Source organism: Heloderma suspectum, chromosome 1 (assembly GCF_057233095.1).
Source record: "Heloderma suspectum isolate Gila_16-S chromosome 1, 16-S_ref, whole genome shotgun sequence".
NCBI lineage: Eukaryota > Metazoa > Chordata > Lepidosauria > Squamata > Helodermatidae > Heloderma > Heloderma suspectum.
The window spans coordinates 396,374,806-396,395,771 of record NC_139458.1 but is presented as its reverse complement, the minus strand read 5'-3'; the positions used below and the strand labels follow the sequence as shown (position 1 = coordinate 396,395,771).

Sequence of the window (20,966 nt, the reverse complement as noted above, 5' to 3'; positions counted from 1 at the left end):
TTCCACAAACCTAGTAATCCATGGTGGCTACTCAGTAAGATCTTGCAGTTATTACAGGTTGTAGCTGTACTAGTAACCACAGAGTCCTATTTGACAACAAATGAAGATTCTCATAAATGATATTCTCATTTGTTTCTGAATCTGGTAGTTCATTTCCTCAATTGTTTATGACTTTTCTCTAATTATGCAATTGTCCTTTTCTAAGGTTCACGTCTTTAATGGCATCCAATTTTGAAACTTGTTGATTGTTCAAGTGCCAACAAAAGAAGGAAACAAGCCAAAGCCATTCAAATAAATCCTTGTATAGTACACCTTGGAAACGCAAAATCGAAAAGAATTCAACACTGCATGCATTCTCAAAAGTCACAAAGTCAGCTGAACACATCTTCCTTGATGAGAGCTTTTCTCTTTTTTTTCCAGAACAATTATCCTAAAATAAAAAGTGGACTTTCTCCACAAAATATAAACAGGAAAGTATACACGGCACAAAGCTAAAAGTTTGTTAAAACTGCTTCTGAAGTAGCTCAGTAATATTTCTGCGGTTGTTTCCGAATTGTCCTCTGAAATCGCTAGAAGGTGAATAATGCAGCTTAACAAAAACATTAAGCATGTTGTACCTCTTCTGCCGCTTCTTCGTAAGTCGAGAATGCCGTGTGTCCCTCCTGCCATAGGAATTCACGAGTACGCAAGAACGGTTGTGGATGTTTGAACTCCCAACGCTTCAATACAAAAAACCCAAAAGGTCTGTCATGCAGTTACAAAGTTACAATCTTCATCAATAAACTTACTTTTAAAACAATTTTTATCATTGCACAAAACTCTTATTTTTTAAAGGTTCATCACGCTATATTAATTCAAAGGCATATAGATTTTACATATTGTTAAGAAACTATTCACACAAACAGTCAAGAATTATTTGAACTGCATTTGTTTTTAGCATATTTTCATACACTCAAGATGCTATATATTTTTCATATGATTTTGTGAAGGGCTTTTGGCTATTGGGTGGTATACAAATGTTATACATACATAAGTATTCTGTTAATCTCTATGTAGGTTTGAAGACTATCAGACATAGATGTGTTTCACACAATCACAAATATAGCAATATTATAAACTGTTGTGGAGGCAACAGGCCTGCATAAATGATCAAAATGTATGCCTTGAATGACTTTACCATTCAATTGTGATAATGGCCTAAACATAGTATGTGAATCAAATCCCTCAATGCAAAGTGACTCAGATGCAAAAAAATAATTTCCCCCACAGAAAAACTCCATAGCCTAACAAACTACTGTATAAAAATGGGGGGTGGGGGGGGGGGAGAGAGAGATTTTTGATTAATTAGGAAAGAATAAACACACTGGGCAGTATCCAACAAGACATAACCACTAACATAAATTACATTGTGCTAGCATAAACTACACTAGTGCAATGCCATTAGCTGGCTTGCCAATTTCCCCAAGAAATTGGCATGCCAGCTAACGCTATTGGTATTGTCCTAGAGTAGTTTATGCTAGCACAATGTAATTCACTTTACTGGTTGCACCCTGCTGGATACTGCCCACTATGTAAAGCACAGAAAATATAACCTGTACTTACCACAACATTACACCATTGATTAAGTTTGATTGGCAGATCCCTGTGTGACTGCACCCACTTTGCATAGGCAGGATACATTACTACAAAATGAAGGGGAAAAAAATTCTGAAAGCATATAACTAATCTTACAATTATTTGTTTTGAAAACCTGATTTGGTGGTAGCTTTTCTTCACAGTAATAAAAATGACAGTATAGAATAAGCATTAGACTAAATTTGTATAAGTAAAATTAAATACTTTGTATGGCGAAATAAAATAATTTAAAAAATAATTATTAAATAAAAATTATATGAAGAGTTGGATCCATACCTAAGAGTAAACCCATTGATTTCAATACGTTTAAGTATGACTAGGTTTGGATCCAACCCATATTCTCCATCTCATTCTTCCCCCTTGTTAACAAACCACTTACATTCTTTTTCTAGTTTACCTCCTACCAGTTCATTACCAGCTGTGGTTCTGAATTCACAGACCTGCATAATTAGTTTGCAGTAAATCCATATGAGGGGAAAGGGGAATGTGTTTTATTTTCAAGCTTTAGATATTACCTGTTTCACTAGTAGGACGTACAGCTATTGGTTCAGCTAGCTCTGTTTTTCCAGACCTTGTAACCCATGCAACCTAAAATCAATGAACATTAAACACGTTCTTTTAGCTTTATCTATTTCACATTCTTAACAACATGGAAAGTACAATTTTGTTTAAGTAACTATAAAAATATCTAGCTACATGTATTTTTGCTTTCACACTGATCCACTGAGAGCCCACACGTGCAAGCACATCACCACCCACTGGGCTCCTGGGCACACCAACCCTTCTCCATTCAATTCAGTGTCTGAGGGTGCATTCCACAGAGCACATGCAGCTACTTTTATTGTGATGCATGTATGAATCCTGTATTTCATTTAACACTAGTATTTATAAGCTTTTAGACAAACAGAAAATATTAGAATTAATACAATATCAGCATTTACCTCTGGTGCAAAATCGGCAATGTGTGTCTTCTCCTTTTCTAAAGCAGCCTGGGACACGAACATGGGAAAGTAGCAGTTTTCCACACCAAGTTTCTTGATTTCACTATCAAAAAAGTCCTTGATGGCTTCCCAGATAGAAAAAGCCCACGGACGGAGAATGTAGCAGCCACTCACATCATAGTATTCAATCATCTCTGATTTTGTGATCACCTTTATAAAGAAATAGGGATATTTCAGGGTCATTGATACAGTGCTGCTGACTGAAAGTTTAAAGTCTATACAGAAGAACAGAATTAAAATTAAATATCAGAGCATGGATGTGGAACTTCCAGCCTGTGGGACTAATTGGAGGTTACACATCCAGCCTATGGAGTCTCCTTGGGTTGCTCTGGGGGGCAGGGTTTGGCCTCCAAGCCCCACCCTCTGGAGAAATCCCCCTGGAAGAATTGCTGCTGTTATCTCCAGCCTCAGTTGGAACAGCTGCACTTCCCAGAGCTGTTCCAGTCCTTGGCGTGGGACAGTGTTCGCCATACAAAGCCAGGGATTCAGCTAGCGCAGGGAGTTGCAGCCAGCACCATCTGAGCCCCTTTCTCCGTGCCTCTCTCAGCCAGGAGAAAGGCAAAATGGGTGAGGGCAGGGCAATGATGTCAGCAGGCCTGGTCATGCCCGCCGACGTCATCCAGCCTGCAGAGGGCCCAGTGGGGGACAATTTGGTCTCTTGCTTCAAATTAGACCCCTGCACCAGAAAATAACAAAGAGGAACAACTAAAGGGCGGAGAGAGACAGAAGCATCCAATGAACTAGGTTTTTTTGCCTTATTTATAAATATAATCAAATCAGACTTACGTATATCCCATGGATTTAAATGGAATGGTGTACTGGACTGCAACCAATGTATGAATAATACAACACCTTTTATGAGATTATCCAAATGTACTCAGAATCCAACTATTTATTTATTTTATGTATTTACTAGTAGTACTTGTATATTGTTGAATATAATAAAATCTCTAAGTGCACTCACTTTGTTTGTATTAACTTCTGGATATTCTGTTCCTTAGACAATTCCAGATAGTTGCATTTTTCAAGTTGTGTTTCATTTTTAGGCACAGAAATGAACACTCATTTTACATTGAAAAACAGTTTACAGAAACTGACAGTGTTCTTCTACTAGAGAGCTGAGCTTTGGATCTCAACTGATAAGCCTGAATCATAAAACCCTCATTCTTTCTGTTGTTTTCCAGAATGCAGAAGGATATTGGGAGCCAATGTTGTATGAGTGGAAGTCTATTTGCAGTACAGGACTTTCTCCCTCTCTCCTCCCCCTTGTAGTCCTGCACCCCTCGCAAAATCTGCTCCAGAAGGTTCCCTGACACTCTGGAGCAGATGTTGAGGGCACACCAGGAGGAAAGGAGATCACCCCCTCCTAGTTCTGCTGATGGAAGCAATTCCATCCACAGAACAACGTCGCTATATTCCACCCATTGAGAGCCTGAGTTAATTTCCTTATAAAGATAAGTGGTTCAGAAAATAATTCATTATTTCACCAACACAATCTACTCCAGAGTTCTTATGAGCAGAACTCTTATTATTTTAAGAAAAATAATGTGAAATTTGAGATCTACTTGCCTGAGAATACCATTCAGCTAGATTCTCTTCCTTCTTAGCCTCTAGACCCAACCTGTAGTATTTGAAAGAAAAAAAATTAATATTCCCCCTAGCCAAAAGGAAATACCTTTACTGAATTAATTAAGCAAAAGTCAACTGGCCTTTGAATCTTTTGCTTTAGAATATTAAATCACCTATACATTCTTCAAATCTACCCAAACATAAATTTTAATTTACATTGTATATATATGCAAATGAAATAATGGCAGGAATATTCAAATTGCCATGATTCCTCATATACTAAATACATTAAGCAGGACTAGACCATGCTAAATGTAAATACTTAGACTTTTTTTTTTTTTTTAACTCCAGGGTGTTCTGGCACCTCTGATTTTGCCACCAAGTCTGCTAGTAACTTCATTACATTTAGCAAGCCCTCTCCCTCACCTTTGTTATAAGAAGTCTAGGCAGGGACCATGTCACTTATGTATTTTACACAGAGTCTAGAAAACTGCTGATGTTATATACATTTTAAACAGAGAAAGCAATAGTTAGAAGGGGTTCAAGCACAATTATAGAATAAGAAACATTTTTTGGTGTTCTATCATATATGAAAATCCACCAGCACTAGAAAGATGTTTTCTTTACTTAATATTGTGTCCATCATAAAGCACATGTTTGTGCTTTATGAATTTGAATGTTTAGCACAGGAGTGGGCAACTTCTAGCCCTCCAGATATTTAGGCCTACAACTCTCATGACCCCACACCATTGACTATGCTGGCTAGGACTGCTGGGAGTTGTAGGCTAAAACATGCGGGGGGATCTTCACAACAATAGAATGAGAAGCACGTTGGAGTATTATCCAGATTTTTATGGAATCAGCTTTGGTCCGTCGAGGGCTCACGAAGCAAGAAAAGCCGAGAACACCGTACCTTTAAAATCCTGTTTTCAGGGGTCACACAGCACTTGAAAAGAATGTACTTCCGGGTGGGGTGGAGTAAAACTGAGCATCCAACTGGCAGGGGCTGCTCAACCAATGAGAGAGGCTTATTTCCTGGCCCATGTCCAGGCCCTTCCCTGCTACTACATTATTATGAATGGGAAGCAACTAATTTTTCCCCATGTGTGCAGATTTCCTAAAGAAGCCCAAATCCCCGATTCTCCAGTGCAGCATCTGAAGGCTCCCTATGACAGCATTCCCCTGCCCCCTTTTGCCTCATTCCAGCAGTCACAGAGTTATTGCTTCCAAACACCCCCCCCCCACACACACACACACACATACACACTCTTTTGTCCCTCTCTGGGCACTTTCTCCCTGCTTGCAATGACTGGCTCCAGAGACCTTGCTAGATCGGAGAAGTGACTTTACATATCAAAGAAGTGCCTTTACACAACATCGGAAAGCAATTTAACACAACAACGGAGAAGCGAAGCAATGCAAACATCAGAGAAGTGCATCATCACAGAGGCTAGTTACTGGAGAAATGGGAGTGCAGGGTGATTCTGAAGGCTGGAAAGACTCAGTGAGGTAATGGCCGGGTGAAAGACACACCTCTTGGCAGGGCTATCATGCCAAAGTAAATGCGGAGGATAGGGGCACACAGCACCAGAAGCACAGAGACCCCGTATTAAAGAAATAAATTGGAGTAAAAGTAGTTTCAGAATATTTGGCTTTTCCACCAGAGATTTCCGAGGTGGCTGCAGATTGGCCCCAGTATCATCTGCCACCAATGACCTCAAAATGCTCCCAATTCACAGCAAATCCCCTGTGAGGACAGCCCCTTGGAGAGCCAGAAGTTTGCCCACTTCCCTTTGCCATGCTGTTCAGACTATATTTTAAGCAGGCTTTTTACCTGGTTTGTTTCTTTGGTCCTTGACCATCTCCTGGACCATTTGAAGACAGGTTGCTGTCACCACCTTGGTCTTTCTGTGATTCTTTCTTCTGTCCCTCATTCTGTTTCTGTTGCTTATTTTGCTTTTCAGATTTATTCTCCTTCTCCTTCTTCTTCTTGTCTTTGTCCTCTGCACCAGTTGCAGAGACTGGTTTGTAGTCTACTCCTGTCAGTGACTTGTACTGTGCCTTCAGCTGCAGCAGTTCTTTCACTGCAGCATCAGTCTTATCCTTTAGGAAGATACCATTCCCATGAAACACAGGCAACAATGCCACCCCCACTCCTCTCTGCAAATAATACAGTTAGTTGCACAAAATATGTGAGATACAACCACAAAGCACACACTGAAGAGGGAAAATCCAAAGAAACTTAAAGGATCAGTTATTAGTAATTTCCTGGATTTTCAGCAAATCATCATTAGCTGTTACATGTGAACCTACAGACCAGGGTTGGAAAGATGGCTTTCAGTCCTAGTTTGCAGGGCTTGCGCTAACTGTGGTCTTTTGCTTCGGATACAACAGCAAACTGTGGTTTGCTAAAAACCAGGAAGTTACTAATTAAGCATGAGGAAGGTAGGAGTTACAAGCACCATTGTTTAGCATTACAACTGAACCAACCCAAAGATCTTCAAAAGTTCAAAGGGAGAAGCACACCGTGACTTTATTATTTTCATTCTGTTTTTGTAAAGCAACCCTACCTAGACAGAGATAGCCTAACTATAGTTATCCATGCTTCGTAACCTCAAGGATTGTCTCCTCCCATATCTATCTGCATGGACTCTAAGATCATCTTCAGAGGCCCTTCTCTGGAAGTCCCTGCCAAATGAGGTGAGGCATGTGGGTACTAAGGAGAAGGCCTTTTCAGGAATGCGGAATGCCCTCTGTAGAGAGGCTTGCCTGGCACCTATATGTGGACTTTCTGGCACTAGGTGAAGACCGTTTTATCTTCCCAGGCCTTTTAGTTCTTCAGTATTTTTAGAAAATGTGTTACTGTATTTTTAGATCTTTAAACTGCTGCTGGTTTTTACTTTGGTTTTACTCTGTTTAAAACCTTTTGAACATTTTTATATTATTCTTTATTATCTTGTTGTATTTTATGGTTTTACATTTTGTGAACCACTCAGAAGGTTTCAGCTACTGTAATAAATGTAATACATAATAAATAACATAAATAACATAAAATAACATGATAGGAGGGCTGGGAAATGACTTATTTGATGGACACGAGCCCTATTCAGGCATTCTGAACCTGAACAGAAAAAACACATGAAGAGAAGGAGCACTCCAGTCCTGCCCCCTTTCACTGTCGCATCCGTTGCTCTCTACTTGTGGAGGGTGACTGTCTAAAGAAGAGAGCCTCTTGTATCCATGGAGACTCTCCACGCAAACCAGAACATAGATTTTTCTGTGTTCTGGCTTGTGGGGAGAGCCTCCACAGATACAGGAGGCTCTCCTCTTCACACAGTTGTCCTCCACAAGTAGAGGGCAACAGATGCGACGATGGAAGGGGCGGGGGTGAAGCACTCCCTCTCCCATGCATTTGCTCTATTCAGGTTCTGAATGCCTGAATAGGCTACTTTGGGAAGCTGCTGCTAATCAGAGTAGACTACAGTAGGCTAGATAAACCAATACTCTGACTTAATATTAATAGACATCTTCATATATTCTCCTCCGCTTGCTGTATCTGTCGCAATCAACATTTAGGTAAGTTCCTTGGAACAGGGGTCTAGCTTTTCCTGCTTAGACTATTCTGTAAAGTGCCATGTAAATTTACTATACCAATATTGATGAAAAAATAAAATGGAAAATATACAAAGCAGAACAATTAAGTCTACATTTAGACCTGTTTCACCTGTGACGACACCCCAGAGTATGGGCTGAATATGGGTTGTCATTGAATAGTGGATTGTCATTACGTGTGAGCCCTGCACTATGATTTAACCATGAACAACCCAGGAGGAGAACCCATGATTTGTTGTTGGGTTGTGAATCCTGGGTTGTTTGTAGTTTACAACACATAGTTAAACCATAGTGCAGGGTTCACACATAACGACAACCCACAATTCAATGACAACCCATGTAGCCTGTTTAAACCAGGCTACAGAATAATATCAACATACAGTTAGGGGTCTTTAAGTCTAAGATGTTTCTGGGCAATGTAGCAGGACTACTGGGGCAGTGAAAATAGGCTGAACTAAGAGGGGAAAGACAAGGTTTGTCTTGGTGTGTCAGGACCACTGGTTTCAATGGCAACTATTAGACCCATTGCTTGACCTTCTGGGACAGCTATGATGCCAAATTCTTCAGTAATTGCTCCAAGTATAGAACTGCAGAATACATAACACTGAGTACAGGCCATCAGGATATTACCATAAATTATAAATAAAAATGAATGCAACAGGTATCCCAGGATCTACTCTAACACATGAAGCTGTTAATTAACATTGTTACCTTTTCTGCCTTCTCTGATTTTAATTTCCGGACTTCCTCTCCTTGGAGGGCAACCTTGTTAAAGAGAGCTTTTGCTTCTGGGGAGTTAGGACCACTGATTTCTGTCCCTGCTGGCTGGTTTAAGGCGTATGCCTCAGGTGATGGTGGTTGTCCTGGCTTATAGTCCTGACCAGTATTTTCTTTATACTCTGCTTTCAGGGAAAGGAGGAGTTTTACAGCTTCATCCACTTTATCCTATGGAAAACATTGTTAGGAAAGAGTAGTAAACACAGTTATTCCAAAAGTTATGTACATACCCTCGAATACATAGGCAAGAAACAAGAGGTAAGTCAGCAACAAACAGTTTTAAAATAGTAATTTTGCAATAGAAGTGATCAATGCAGATTGTTTTCTCTAGGTATCACCTCTCAAGATTTTTTTAAAAATAGAATTTATATGCCACCTTTCAAACCAAAGTTGTTTCATGGTGGTCTAATTCCACATTCAGTGAGATCCAGATATATGAAGTAAAGTACTAGCAGTTATACTAAATCCCTGATCCCTGTAGAATCACTTGAAAAACCCTCTGCTTAAATCAGTATCAATATTGTTAATGCACAGAGAAAGAACACAGGAGACTTGGAACCACAACAGACAGGTATATTTATCACTATTCTACCTTGGAAGCCTTTTCTGCCTTGAGTCTCCGTACCACGTCGCCTTGTTCAGCTACCTTATTGTACAGAGCTTTTCTGTCTATTGGGATAGAAGATGTCAACCCACTGCAGGATAGAGAAGTAGGATCAGAAGCACAAGAGGATAAGGAAGAGGAAGAAGAGGGAGAAGGAGTTGCAGGTGGGTGTCCAGGCTTATAATCTTGACCTGTCTTTTGTTTATATTCTGCCTTTAGAGCAAGAAGCACTTTCACAGCAGCATCTATCTGATCCTGAAGCAGGAAGAGAATATATGTATCAGTAAGAATGGAAATGTTTCTTAAAAAAACAGTTTTAGTGCAAGATGGGAGAGGGAAAGATATCATTAGCTCATGTCAGAAATAACAAGAAAATCATGGTTTATTGCTGTGTGAATAAGCCTGAATGAACCTTAGGCTTGTGCGTTCCCTCCTCCCCATTCCTCCTCCTCTGAGTGGGCAAGGGAAAGATTGAAAACTTTGGAACTAACCACACATTCCTATTCTGTCTGAACTTGGGTGAACTGTGGTTTTGTTCTAACTGGGCTTAGTTAAAACAAACCAGGATCAAGCAACCAAGCTACAGTTCACTGAGTTCGAACATTACAGGGAACTGTCATTAGTTCAAAAGAGAAAGTGTAAGCTTTCACTCTCTTCCTTGCCCAGAGGAGGGGAACACACGAGCTCAAGGCTCATGTAACAACAAACCATAATTAGTTGGTACATCTGAACTGGACCAATATCAAACATCCATGTTACGCAACACATTTTCATCTTATGTAAAACCTAGTATGTTTGTTTGTTACCCTTTCTCTGTCTCTCTCTCTTACACACACACACACACACACACACACCCCCGTTCAGATCTTATGCAGACACCTTATTTAATACTAAGTGCTTGGCCACTCTCTATAGTTTGTGTGATATGCTTCACTTTGATCTAAAATATTCTTATTGTCCAAATTTTAAGTGGGCTTTAATGTGGCCTTATTTTTTACTTATGGTCTTTCCCCAAACCTTTCAGATTTTTCTCAAATTTATATTTGCAATAAGAAAGACTAGCAGCTTGGACACAACTCACCAGGACCGTCTCCTACATAAGCTCCAATTAACTGAATAGCAGCCATTCCTTGAGCACATCAGGATGCTTGCATTAAGGTCTGTTCACTTGAGGGCTTCAGATATATATACAATCTTAATATGTACGAAGCCATCAAGTGTGGTGCACGCACACACGCGCGCGCACACACACACACACACACACAGAGAGAGATAGATATTCCAACATGAAAACCAACTGAAGATAAAGGGGGCTAATGCAAAAGGTAGCTATAATGGAGCATTATTGCTGCCACCTTAGATTAATGTTCAAATTGCAGATTAATTTGCTACTATTGATACCCAAGTTTTGCTCTGCTTGGACAAAATAATCTGTTTTGCATACAGTAGGACAAAACATTGAGAAACAATACATGCTTCTTACTTAATACTTTAGTAAGAAAAAACAACGCAAGACATCCCTGCTATTGTTTAATTCTGTAAATTTTTTGAGGACCTACTACTGCATCTTAGAAACAGATTATTCAGAACCCCTTTTTACTTTCATGGTCATTATACCTTTGATGCTTTTTCCGACTTAAGTCTACGAACCACTTCACCTTGTTCAGCTACTTTACAATAAAGAGTTTTGCTGACTACTGGACAGAGGGACACAGAAGGAGGAAAAGCAGAAGGAACTGAACTAGGAAGGGAACTCTTCAGTGGGTTGCCACATTTGTATTCCTGGCCTGTTTTTTGCTTATATTCTGCTTTCAGAGCTAGAAGCACTTTCACAGCAGCATCTATCTGATCCTAAAACAGGAAGTGAAAGAAGAGTTTAAGGGAGGTAAGAAAGAAAAGGAAGAACTTAGTGTAGAGCAATAGATACAATCATTAGCGTGCACATGGTCGAGCTGACGAAAGTGAAAAATTCACAAGAAGTTTGTTATAAACTAGAAAGCATAATTTGCTCTTTGCTGAACACAGCTAGTAAAGTGTAACAACCAACTACGATTTTGGGGCGGTTGGTGCAGAGCGCTCTTTTATTTACGACTTTTTGTATGCCATCTGTATTTCATTTTAACACTACATTCATGACCATCCTTGTATAAAACAAGATACAAATTACAGTTCTTTGGTTTCTGTTGGCTCTTATTTTTAAAGGTCTATGTTACCAGCACTTTGAACAGTTCCCTCCCCCAATGGAGGTCAGGAGATATTTTGTCCACCTGTTAAGGGTTACTGTCCAAAGGGTCTATCCCTGCCTACCCTCTCTAAAGGATGGAAAAGTCAGATCGATTGACCATCGCATATAAGGATGTGAAGGCCATCTAAAGCTGTCTTAAGATACTCTAGGTTAATTTCTGCCCATACTAACCTTGGGTGCTTTTTCTACTTTCAGTTTTCGCACCACTTCCCCTTGCTCAGCTACATTATCATAAAGAACTTTGCTGTCTACAGTGGTGGTCTTGGTGGTAGCCACAGACTTGGAAGGCTGGACCTGAACTATTGCAGCTGGAGGATTTCCAGGCTTGTAGTCTTGTCCAGTCTTCTCCTTGTATTCTGCTTTCAAGGCCAACAGGTGTTTCACAGCAGCATCAATGTCTTCCTTTGCTGCCTTCTTGGATTTGAAGTCACGAACTACATCACCTTGAGCAGACACTCTGCTGTAAAGAGCTAAGTGGTCCTGGGCTGAGGCAGGGGCTGTAGCTCGAGAAACATCAGCCCCAAGTGGAGCAGAGAGTCCTTTCACTGCAGTAGCAGCCTTGGAAAAGAAAAGCAAATTTATATTTTCACACTGTATTTAATCAATCAAACTGGATGAAACTAGAGAAATATGTATCCCATGAGAAACAAGTTGTTGCTTACTGTTCCAAGTGTGACATAAAAAATGTTTTGTTACTACCCCTCCCACCGACCCCCATAGCTTCAAATGTTTTGCCAAAGGGGGAGAAAAAAGAAACGTATATAGTATCTTTTAATGCATCAACTTTGCTTGACATAGGAGCTTGCCAGTGTCAATGACTAGTTCCATGCTGTTCAAAAGCTAGCACTATAAGTTGGTCTGAAAATAGATCTTAGGCTATTTCAATCTTTTTTTATTAGAGGAATCCCACAGGGCTTTAGAAACTAATCTTTATTTTTTTTTCTTGTTCTGTATATAAATGTGGACCTTAAGGGAAGAGTCTGAATAAGTAAGCAATACTTAGTTAAAAATCTGGTCTAGGAATTAGTGGGAATATGATTATAGCATCATAGAGCTGGAGCATGGTAGACCATTCTAGTCCAACACCCTGATTGATGCAGGACATTCAGAGCATCCCGAACAGATAGCCATCTTGAAGAACTCCAATGAAGAAGAGCCCCATCCCACCCCCGCCCAGAAATTCATTTCATTGTCTAACTGCTCTTACCATCAAGAAGTTTCTCCTAATGTTAAATCAAAATCTATTCTCCTGTAACTTAAGCTCATTCGATCTACTCCTGCCCCCTTGGGCCTCAGAAAACAAATCTTTGTTCTCTTCTACGTGATAGACCTCCAGGTATTTGTAAAGTGCTATCAGTCTTTTCTTCTCCAGTTAAATGCATCTACCTTTTGTCATAGAACTTGTTTTACATATACCCGTCCATCTTTGTTGCCTGCCTCTGAACCCATCCCAAACTGTTTATATTCTTCTTAACAATGCAAGTAGGTTGCTGGATCTTGAAACAAGTTGGGATGTTGGATTTTATCCTTTAATAATTCATTTGGATTATCAGGGTCCTGGCTTCTTAAAGTTTGATGGGGTCAAACTAGTGCAGCATAAAGTGGAAGTATTTCTTCTTATGCATGGAAACTATGGTTCTATTAATGCAGCCTAAAATTGCATTCATCTCTTTTGTAGCTGTTTTCCAGTTGTTTTCCAGGCCAAATTCAAGGTGTTGCTTTTGACCTTTAAAACCCTATATGGTTCCGGCCCAGCCTATCTCAAGGAGCTCCTCCAGCAACACCAGACAGGCTGCTTAACAAGATCAGCCTTGGATGGCCTTCTCTCTGTCCCATCAGCCAGGACAGCTAGACTGGTGAGGACAAGGGAGAGGGCCTTCTCTGTGGTGGCCCCCACTCTGTGGAACTCCCTCCCTAGGGAACTCCGCCATGCCCCCTTTTTAATGAGCTTCCGCCATGCATTAAAAACGTAGTTGTTCAGGCAGGCATTTGGGGTGGGTTAGGGTATTTTTAGAAATATGATGTTTTTAATGTAGAATTTTATTGTTTAAAACTGTTTTTATTATTGTACATCGCCCAGAGTGGCTGGGTGACCAGCCAGATGGGCGATTAATAAATTTAATAAATACATACATACATACATAGCTGCATCACATCGCTGACTCATGTTCAGCTTGTGATACACTACAATCCTGTGATGCTTTTCACATGTACTGCTGCCAAAGCCAGGTATCCCCCATCAGCATTTGATTCCCCCACCCTGCAAATGCAGAACTGTTTGTCTCTTCTGACCTTCATTTTGTTAGTTTCAGTTCAGTTTTCCAAGAAACACTGCCTAGCATCCCAGGATATCCCTCTTGACTAACAATCCATATAAACTTGTTTTCTTTACCTCTTTCTTTGCCGTTTCTGCCTTGGTCTTTTCCTTAGATCCAGATGTTGGCATTTCTTTTGTATGCCCATCGGGGATATAAATCAAAACGCATGGAGCTTCTTTACAGCTGTATGGGCTAAAAACACAGGCTATGTCAATGTATTTTCTTTATGATTGATTGAAATAATACAGAAAAGATGAACACCTACAAAAATCAAGCACCCAAGTCCCAAAGGGAAATATGGGCTTAACTTCCCTGCAGAAGTCAACGGGATGTGTAACCGAATCCTATGCATATTTAGTAGTAAGTCACACCAAGTTCAATGTGACTTACTCACAAGTAAACAGGAACAGCACTGCAGCCATAAAAGTATGCATAGTTCTCATCAATCTGAAAGCAACTTCATCTATATCAAAATAACAGCTACAGAATCAGCTACATATAACTTTCCCAAAGGAATAAAAAAAATTCCCACAAATGCTGTTGCAATCTTAAAAAAAGAGGAAGACAGAGACGGAAAGCCCAATTAGCCAAACCCATTATTTAATTCAAGGGTGGGGAATGTGTGGCTCTCCAGATGTTGCTGGACTGCAACTCCCATTAGCCTTAGCCAGCACACCTAATGGTGAGGGATGATGGAGACTTGCAATCCAACAACATCTGAAGGGCCACACGTTCCCCATCTCTAATGGGTTTCAACAGTAATTTTTGCACCTATTTGTATTCTTCCTCCCTCTTAATGGTTGTTGTTGTTGTTCAGTCGTTCAGTCGTGTCCGACTCTTCGTGACCCCATGGACCATAGCACGCCAGGCCTTCCTGTCCTCCGCTGTCTCCCGGAGTGTGCTCAGGTTCATGTTCATTGCAACGGTGATGCTATCTAGCCATCTCATCCTCTGCCGTCCCCTTCTCCTTTTGCCTTCAATCTTTCCCAGCATCAGGGTCTTTTCCAGAGAGTTTTCTCTTCGCATTAGGTGGCCAAAATATTTCAGCTTCAGCTTCAGTATCTGTCCTTCCAATGAGCAGTCAGGGTTGATTTCCTTTAGGATGGACTGAACTGACCTCCTTGCAGTCCAGGGGACCCGTAAGAGTCTTCTCCAGCACCACAGTTCAAAAGCATCAATTCTTCAGCGCTCAGCCTTCCTTACAGTCCAGCTCTCACAGCCATACGTTACTACTGGGAAAACCATAGCTTTGATTATATGGACCTTTGTCGGCAAGGTGATGTCTCTGCTTCTAACTATGCTGTGTAGGTTGGCCATAGCTTTCCTCCCAAGGAGCAAGCGTCTTGTAATTTCATGGCTACAGTCACCGTCTGTGGTGATCTTGGAGCCCAAGAAAGTAAAATCTGTCACTGCTTCCATTTCTTCCCCTTCTATATGCCAGGAAGTGATGGGGCCAGATGCCATGATCTTCGTTTTCTTAATGTTGAGTTTCAAACCAGCTTTTGCACTCTCCTCTTTCACCCTCAACAAGAGGCTCTTTAGATCCTCTTCGTTTTCTGCCATTAGGGTGGTATCGTCTGCGTATCTGAGGTTGTTGATAATTCTCCGGCAATCTTAATTCCGACCTGTGATTCATCCAAGCCAGCGTTTCTCATGATGTACTCTGCATATAAGTTAAATAAGCAGGGCGACAATATGCAGCCTTGTCGTACTCCTTTCCCAATTTTGAACCAATCGGTTGTTCCATGTCTGGTTCTTACTGTTGCTTCTTGGCCCTCGTGCAGGTTTCTCAGGAGACAGGTAAGGTGGTCTGGTACTCCCATCTCTTTCAGAATTTGCCACAGTTTGTTGTGATCCACACAATCAAAGGCTTTAGCGTAGTCAATGAAGCAGAAATAGACGCTTTTCTGGAATTCTCTTGCTTTCTCCATGATCCAGCGAATGTTGGTGATTTGATCTCTAGTTCCTCTGCCTCTTCGAAACCCTGCTTGTACCTCCGGTAGTTCTCGGTTCACATACTGCTGAAGCCTAGCTTGTAGGATTTTGAGCATCACCTTGCTGGCATGTGAAATGAGCGCAATTGTACAGTAGTTTGAACACTTTGGCGTTGCCCTTCTTTGGAACTGGAATGTAAACTGACCTTTTCCAGTCTTGTGACCACTGTTGAGTGTTCCAAATTTGTTGGCATATTGAGTGCAACACTTTAACAGCATCATCTTTTAGGATCTTAAATAGCTCAGCTGGAATACTGTCATCTCCACTAGCTTTGTTGTTAGTAATGCTTCCTAAGGCCCACTTGACTTCACTCTCAAGGATGTCCGGCTCAAGTTCAGTGAGCGCACTATCATGGCTATCAGGGACATTCAGATCTTTCCTGTATAGTTCTTCTGTGTATTCTTTCCACCTCTTCTTAATCTCATCTGCTTCTGTTAGGTCCCTGCCTTCTTTGTCCTTTATCATGCCCATCTTTGCACAAAAACTTCCCTTGAGATCTCTGATTTTCTTGAAGAGATCTCTAGTCTTTCCCATTCTGTTGTTTTCCTCCATTTCTTTGCATTGTTCATTTAAGAAGGCCTTCTTGTCTCTCCTTGCTATTCTCTGGAACTCTGCATTCAGTTGGATATATCTTCCCCTTTCTCCCTTGCTTTTCGCTTCCCTTCTTTCCTCAGCGACTTGTAAAACCTCATCAGACAGCCACTTTGCTTTCTTGCATTTCCTTTTCTTTGGGATGGATTTAGTTGCTGTCTCCTGAACAATGTTACAGACCTCTGTCCATAGTTCCTCAGGCACTCTGTCTATCAGGTCTAATCCCTTAAACCTATTAATCACCTCCACTGTATATTCATAAGGGATACGATTTAGGTCATACCAGAATGGTTTGGTGGTTTTCCCTACGTTCTTCAATTTAAGCCGAAATTTGGCACCAAGAAGCTCATGATCTGAGCCACAGTCAGCTCCAGGTCTTGTTTTGACTGACTGTATGGAGCTTCTCCATCTTTGGCTGCAAAGGACATAATCAATCTGATTTCGATATTGACCATCTGGTGATGTCCATGTGTAGAGTCACCTCTTGTGCTGTTGGAAAAGCGTGTTTGCTATGATCAGCGTGTTCTCTTGGCAAAACTCTATGAGCCTTTGTCCTGCTTCATTTTGTACACCAAGGCCATGCTTGCCTATTATCCCGGTGATTTCTTGACTTCCTACTTTAGCATTGCAATCCCCTATGATGAAGAGGACATCTTTTTGGGGTGTTAGTTCTAGAAGGTGTTATAGGTCTTCATAGAACCGATCAACCTCAGCTTCTTCGGCCTCAGTGGTTGGGGCATAGACTTGAATTACTGTGATGTTGAATGGTTTGCCTTGGATTCGTGCTGAGATCATTCTGTCGTTTTTGAGATGGTACCCCAGGACTGCTTTTCCCACCCTTGTGTTGACTATGAGTGCTACTCCATTTCTTCTAAGGGAGAAGAAATTTCTATTTCTTGCCCACAGTAGTAGATATAATGGGTCACCTGAATTAAATTTGCCCATGCCTGTCCATTTTAGTTCGCTGATTCCCAAGATCTCGATGTATCTTAATGGTACCTGTCTAAAATAATATCTGAAAGATGTTCATAAACCTTTTCAACTGCAATAAAGCATCCCTCACCCTGCCATTTATGGTGATTTTTTCACAAACCCTTGCAAAAAGGTGGAACAGAGGGGATAAGAGAAAAGGGAACTTGTCTCCATTGCCAAGACAGGAGAGCTGAGGCTGCTTTGTCCCAACCCAGTCATGCTTAGTTAAGCAGTTGGGGCAGAATATAGATAAAAATGTATATCCTGTTAAAACTGATTAAGTGAAGATGGATGATATCCATATTCAGAAGATGTACAGTCATTCCTCTGTTCTGCATTTCTTTCAATGAAATGTGCATCCAGATGCATATCCAAACGTGCACCCCATCCATATTCTGCTCAAACTAGTCATGTGTAGCTATATGTGCCTAGAGCTGGTTTAGGGTTTATATCTTGCCTCAGAGTCCTAAAGGGTGATGAAACCTTCAGCACGGTATGGCATGGAAGAGACCGTTGGCCCAGTTACCTGAGGAAACAAGGATGGATTCCCCGTTCCTCCAGCAAATCAAGTGAACAACTGCTGTGAATTGGTGTGGGGTTAAAAAAAAAATGTGCAAAAAAATGGAAGGTAGGGATTTTCTTGCAAATATTTTCACGTACTCCAAACTGGCAATTTTACAGTGAAAAATCAAGCCTCATCAAAATTCAGCACAGAAATACTAGACCAAAATGGAGCTGAGGTAAATAGTAAGTATGACTAACCTGCACAGAACATTTACAGTTTGTTCCTTGCATATTCTACAACAGAGAAAAATTCCAAAGTCTTGGGTGGTTTTCCCAGGAACACTGGTTTTCAATTATTTTTGTTAAAAGGGATGCACAAGAGCAGAGGTAGGCAACGTGGTGCCCATGGGCACCAATATGCCCCCCAACACCTCCTTGGTGCCCACCGAGACATACTACTTTCCCCAATTTTTATTTTAAAAATATGTTTAGATTTTCTTACTGGCAGCTGGGATTGCTTCAAAGCGAAGTGGGATCCTCTAGCTGCTGCCATCTTAATTTCCCATGAATGCCTCTGGACAGGATACTTGTCCTTTGTGACTAGCCATGCCTATTTTTATATTTTATAACATTTTATGGTTATGCCCATGGCTGTTTCTCCAATTTCCAAATGTGCCCAGAGGTGAAAAAGGTTGCCTACCCCTGTACTAGAGTTACACTAATTTCCACATCCCTGCCCCTTTTTGGTCAATATTTATTTATTTACAATATTTATATACCACTCCACATCAAAAGATTTTGGAGTGGTGAACAGAAAGATAAAATAATAAAATGCCAGGTTAAACAGTTACAACATTTTAAAAAGACAAATTCTAATAAGGCCAAATTTAATAACCCACAGCTGGTCACTCAAGGAAGGCCTCTCGAAATAGCAATGTCTTCAGGAGGCGCCAAAAGGAACACAACACTGGCGCCTGCCTGAGCTTCAACGGCAGGGAATTCCACAGGAAGGGGGCCACCACACTGAAGGCCATTTTCCTGGTGGACTCCAATATGATACAAAAGCACTGCTTTATAAATTTTAGCAAAGTGCAGTCCACAGAATAGAATTGTATATTTCCACAGACTGCTCTCCAGCTTAACTGCAAAACAGGAATGTTTACAGCATGTGAATATAAGTAAGTTAATTTCACTTCAGAAGTTTAGTGCTGTGAAGCTATTAAATTGCTATACCAAGCTTTCCCAAATCTACTACCGAACATCTCAAATAGATAAATGGAATGACTTTGCAGCTGCTTACCTAATGGGCTCATATGGCTGATCACAAATATAAAAGCCTCTTCTCTGAAGTTGGATGATGTCTCCTTTTTTCAAATCTTTAAGACAAGGATCACCTAACATCAATTCTTCTTGCTATAAAAACAGTTAAAAAGCAAGTCACCATGACTTCCTAAGAACAACATATACTGTGTGCTAAGGATTACTGTAGTTGTATCAAAAGGCTGAGGTTAACACAGGAGGAAAGACACACCTCAGTGAATATTGAAAATCTTCAGTTCACAGTACAGCAGCTCATTTGGAGACATGAAAAATGAGGGAAGAGCAGGTTTACAGCCAGTTTAGTATAGTGGTTAGAACAGACTTCCCCAACACGACATTCTCCAGATGCTTTGAACTACAACTCCCATCAGCTGCAGCCATGGCCAATGATCAAGCACGATTAGAATTGTAGCCCAAAATAGCTAGAGGGCACCACACTGAGGAACCTGGGCTAGAGTGTTGGACTTTGACCAGGGAGACTGGAGTTCACATTTCCACTGAGCCACAAAGCTTAGTAGATCAGCTTGGGGGCCAGTCAATATAATCTAGCATAAACTTTCTCTTAGGGTTTTGTGAGGCATACGGGAGGGGAGAATATGATATGCCACTCTCTGCTCCTTGGAGTAAGGGTGGGATAAAAATGTAATAACTACTAATAAAAATAGGTGGCTTGCTGCAGGTTACCTTGCTATTTCTGTTGACATACTGCTTGAAGTCTTCCTCCTTGCCTAGGACAGGTTTTGTGATCAAGTGTTCATAGTTGACACAGACAGTTGGGATTGGAGGAGCACGAGGAGTTTCTGCTAGCCAGGTAATCTTAGCAGTTTTTTTGTAGTCCTTATTCTCTAAGTTCAGCTTACCATCAATGGATGCGATTTTCCCAGTAGAATTCCTACATAGAAACAGAATAGACATTGTGGTTATGTGTGGGGTTTTTTGCAAATAAATTACTGAATTATACCAAGGACATATCACTGATACAGATTAAATGCAGGTTAAATTATTTTTCAAGATTCAGAAAAGCATACAACTCTACAGACAAATTTAACAGCCAAGCAACATTGGGCTGGATCTAAAGCGACCCCATGTGAGCAGATAGCACTTCTGCTTATGCAAGCCCTCTGACCCCCTGCAATTTCTGCAGACCCCCGCCACCAGATGCAATTCCCTGCACCATATTCCATGCTGTTCCCAAACATTTCTTGAGCCTCAAGAGCACCTTTGGAGGTGCTCCTGGAGGTGCTGCAGGAGGCTGCAGCAAAGAGAGGGGATACATATTGGAAATGTGCTTGCAATTGTTACAGTTCAACAAATTACATAATTCTCTTCAGTATTTAAGAAGCCAGAACTCTGATAATCCAAATAAAATATTAAAGGATAAAATCCAACATCCCAACTTGTTTCAAGATCCAGCAACCTACTTGCATATTTTGGTGATGATTATGTTGCCCCAATTAATAAATGTAACATTCTCTCCTTCTGTCAGCGTCTCTGCATCAGCTCCTTCGACAAGCACTTTGGGACTGTACCATACAGGCTTCAAGCCAATTTCAGCATTCTGCAAGTTAACAAGGAAAAGGATAAGGAGCTAACCCACTTGCTTCATTAAGTGTTTGTTTTACAAAAATTACAATAGAATAATCCATTCTGGAATAATGTGCAAAGGCTGAGTGTGGCTGGGATGTTTGACATTAATGTGAATAACTTCCTCCTAAAGAATGCTACTTTTTAGAAGATGTTGTACTCCTGGTTCTGTCTTCTTTAGATTGTAAAGAGATGACTTAAACAACTAAGGGTGAAATCCTATGCATTTTTAGAGTGAA

General features: G+C 40.7%; 1 protein-coding gene across 6 annotated transcripts in view; it reads right to left on the bottom strand.

Annotated features, from left to right (window-relative positions):
* EPRS1 (glutamyl-prolyl-tRNA synthetase 1) overlaps positions 1-20,966 on the bottom strand; it is a 70,640-nt gene that overhangs the window by 21,206 nt on the left and 28,468 nt on the right. For 2 of the 6 annotated variants that reach the window (XM_084828768.1, XM_084828771.1), the window contains exons 14-26: positions 20,565-20,701; positions 19,828-20,035; positions 19,124-19,236; positions 13,836-13,953; positions 11,615-12,001; positions 9,187-9,453; positions 8,529-8,762; positions 6,040-6,308; positions 4,206-4,257; positions 2,577-2,786; positions 2,151-2,223; positions 1,603-1,682; positions 618-719 (exon numbers count right to left, since the gene is read on the bottom strand). In XM_084828768.1, the coding sequence (XP_084684894.1) occupies positions 618-719; positions 1,603-1,682; positions 2,151-2,223; positions 2,577-2,786; positions 4,206-4,257; positions 6,040-6,308; positions 8,529-8,762; positions 9,187-9,453; positions 11,615-12,001; positions 13,836-13,953; positions 19,124-19,236; positions 19,828-20,035; positions 20,565-20,701 (2,250 nt within the window). Of the gene's footprint in view, positions 1-617; positions 720-1,602; positions 1,683-2,150; positions 2,224-2,576; positions 2,787-4,205; positions 4,258-6,039; positions 6,366-8,528; positions 8,763-9,186; positions 9,454-10,815; positions 11,050-11,614; positions 12,002-13,835; positions 13,954-19,123; positions 19,237-19,827; positions 20,036-20,564; positions 20,702-20,966 lie in introns of all 6 variants that reach the window. The other 4 variants (XM_084828772.1, XM_084828773.1, XM_084828774.1 and 1 more) reach the window with 3 other exon arrangements.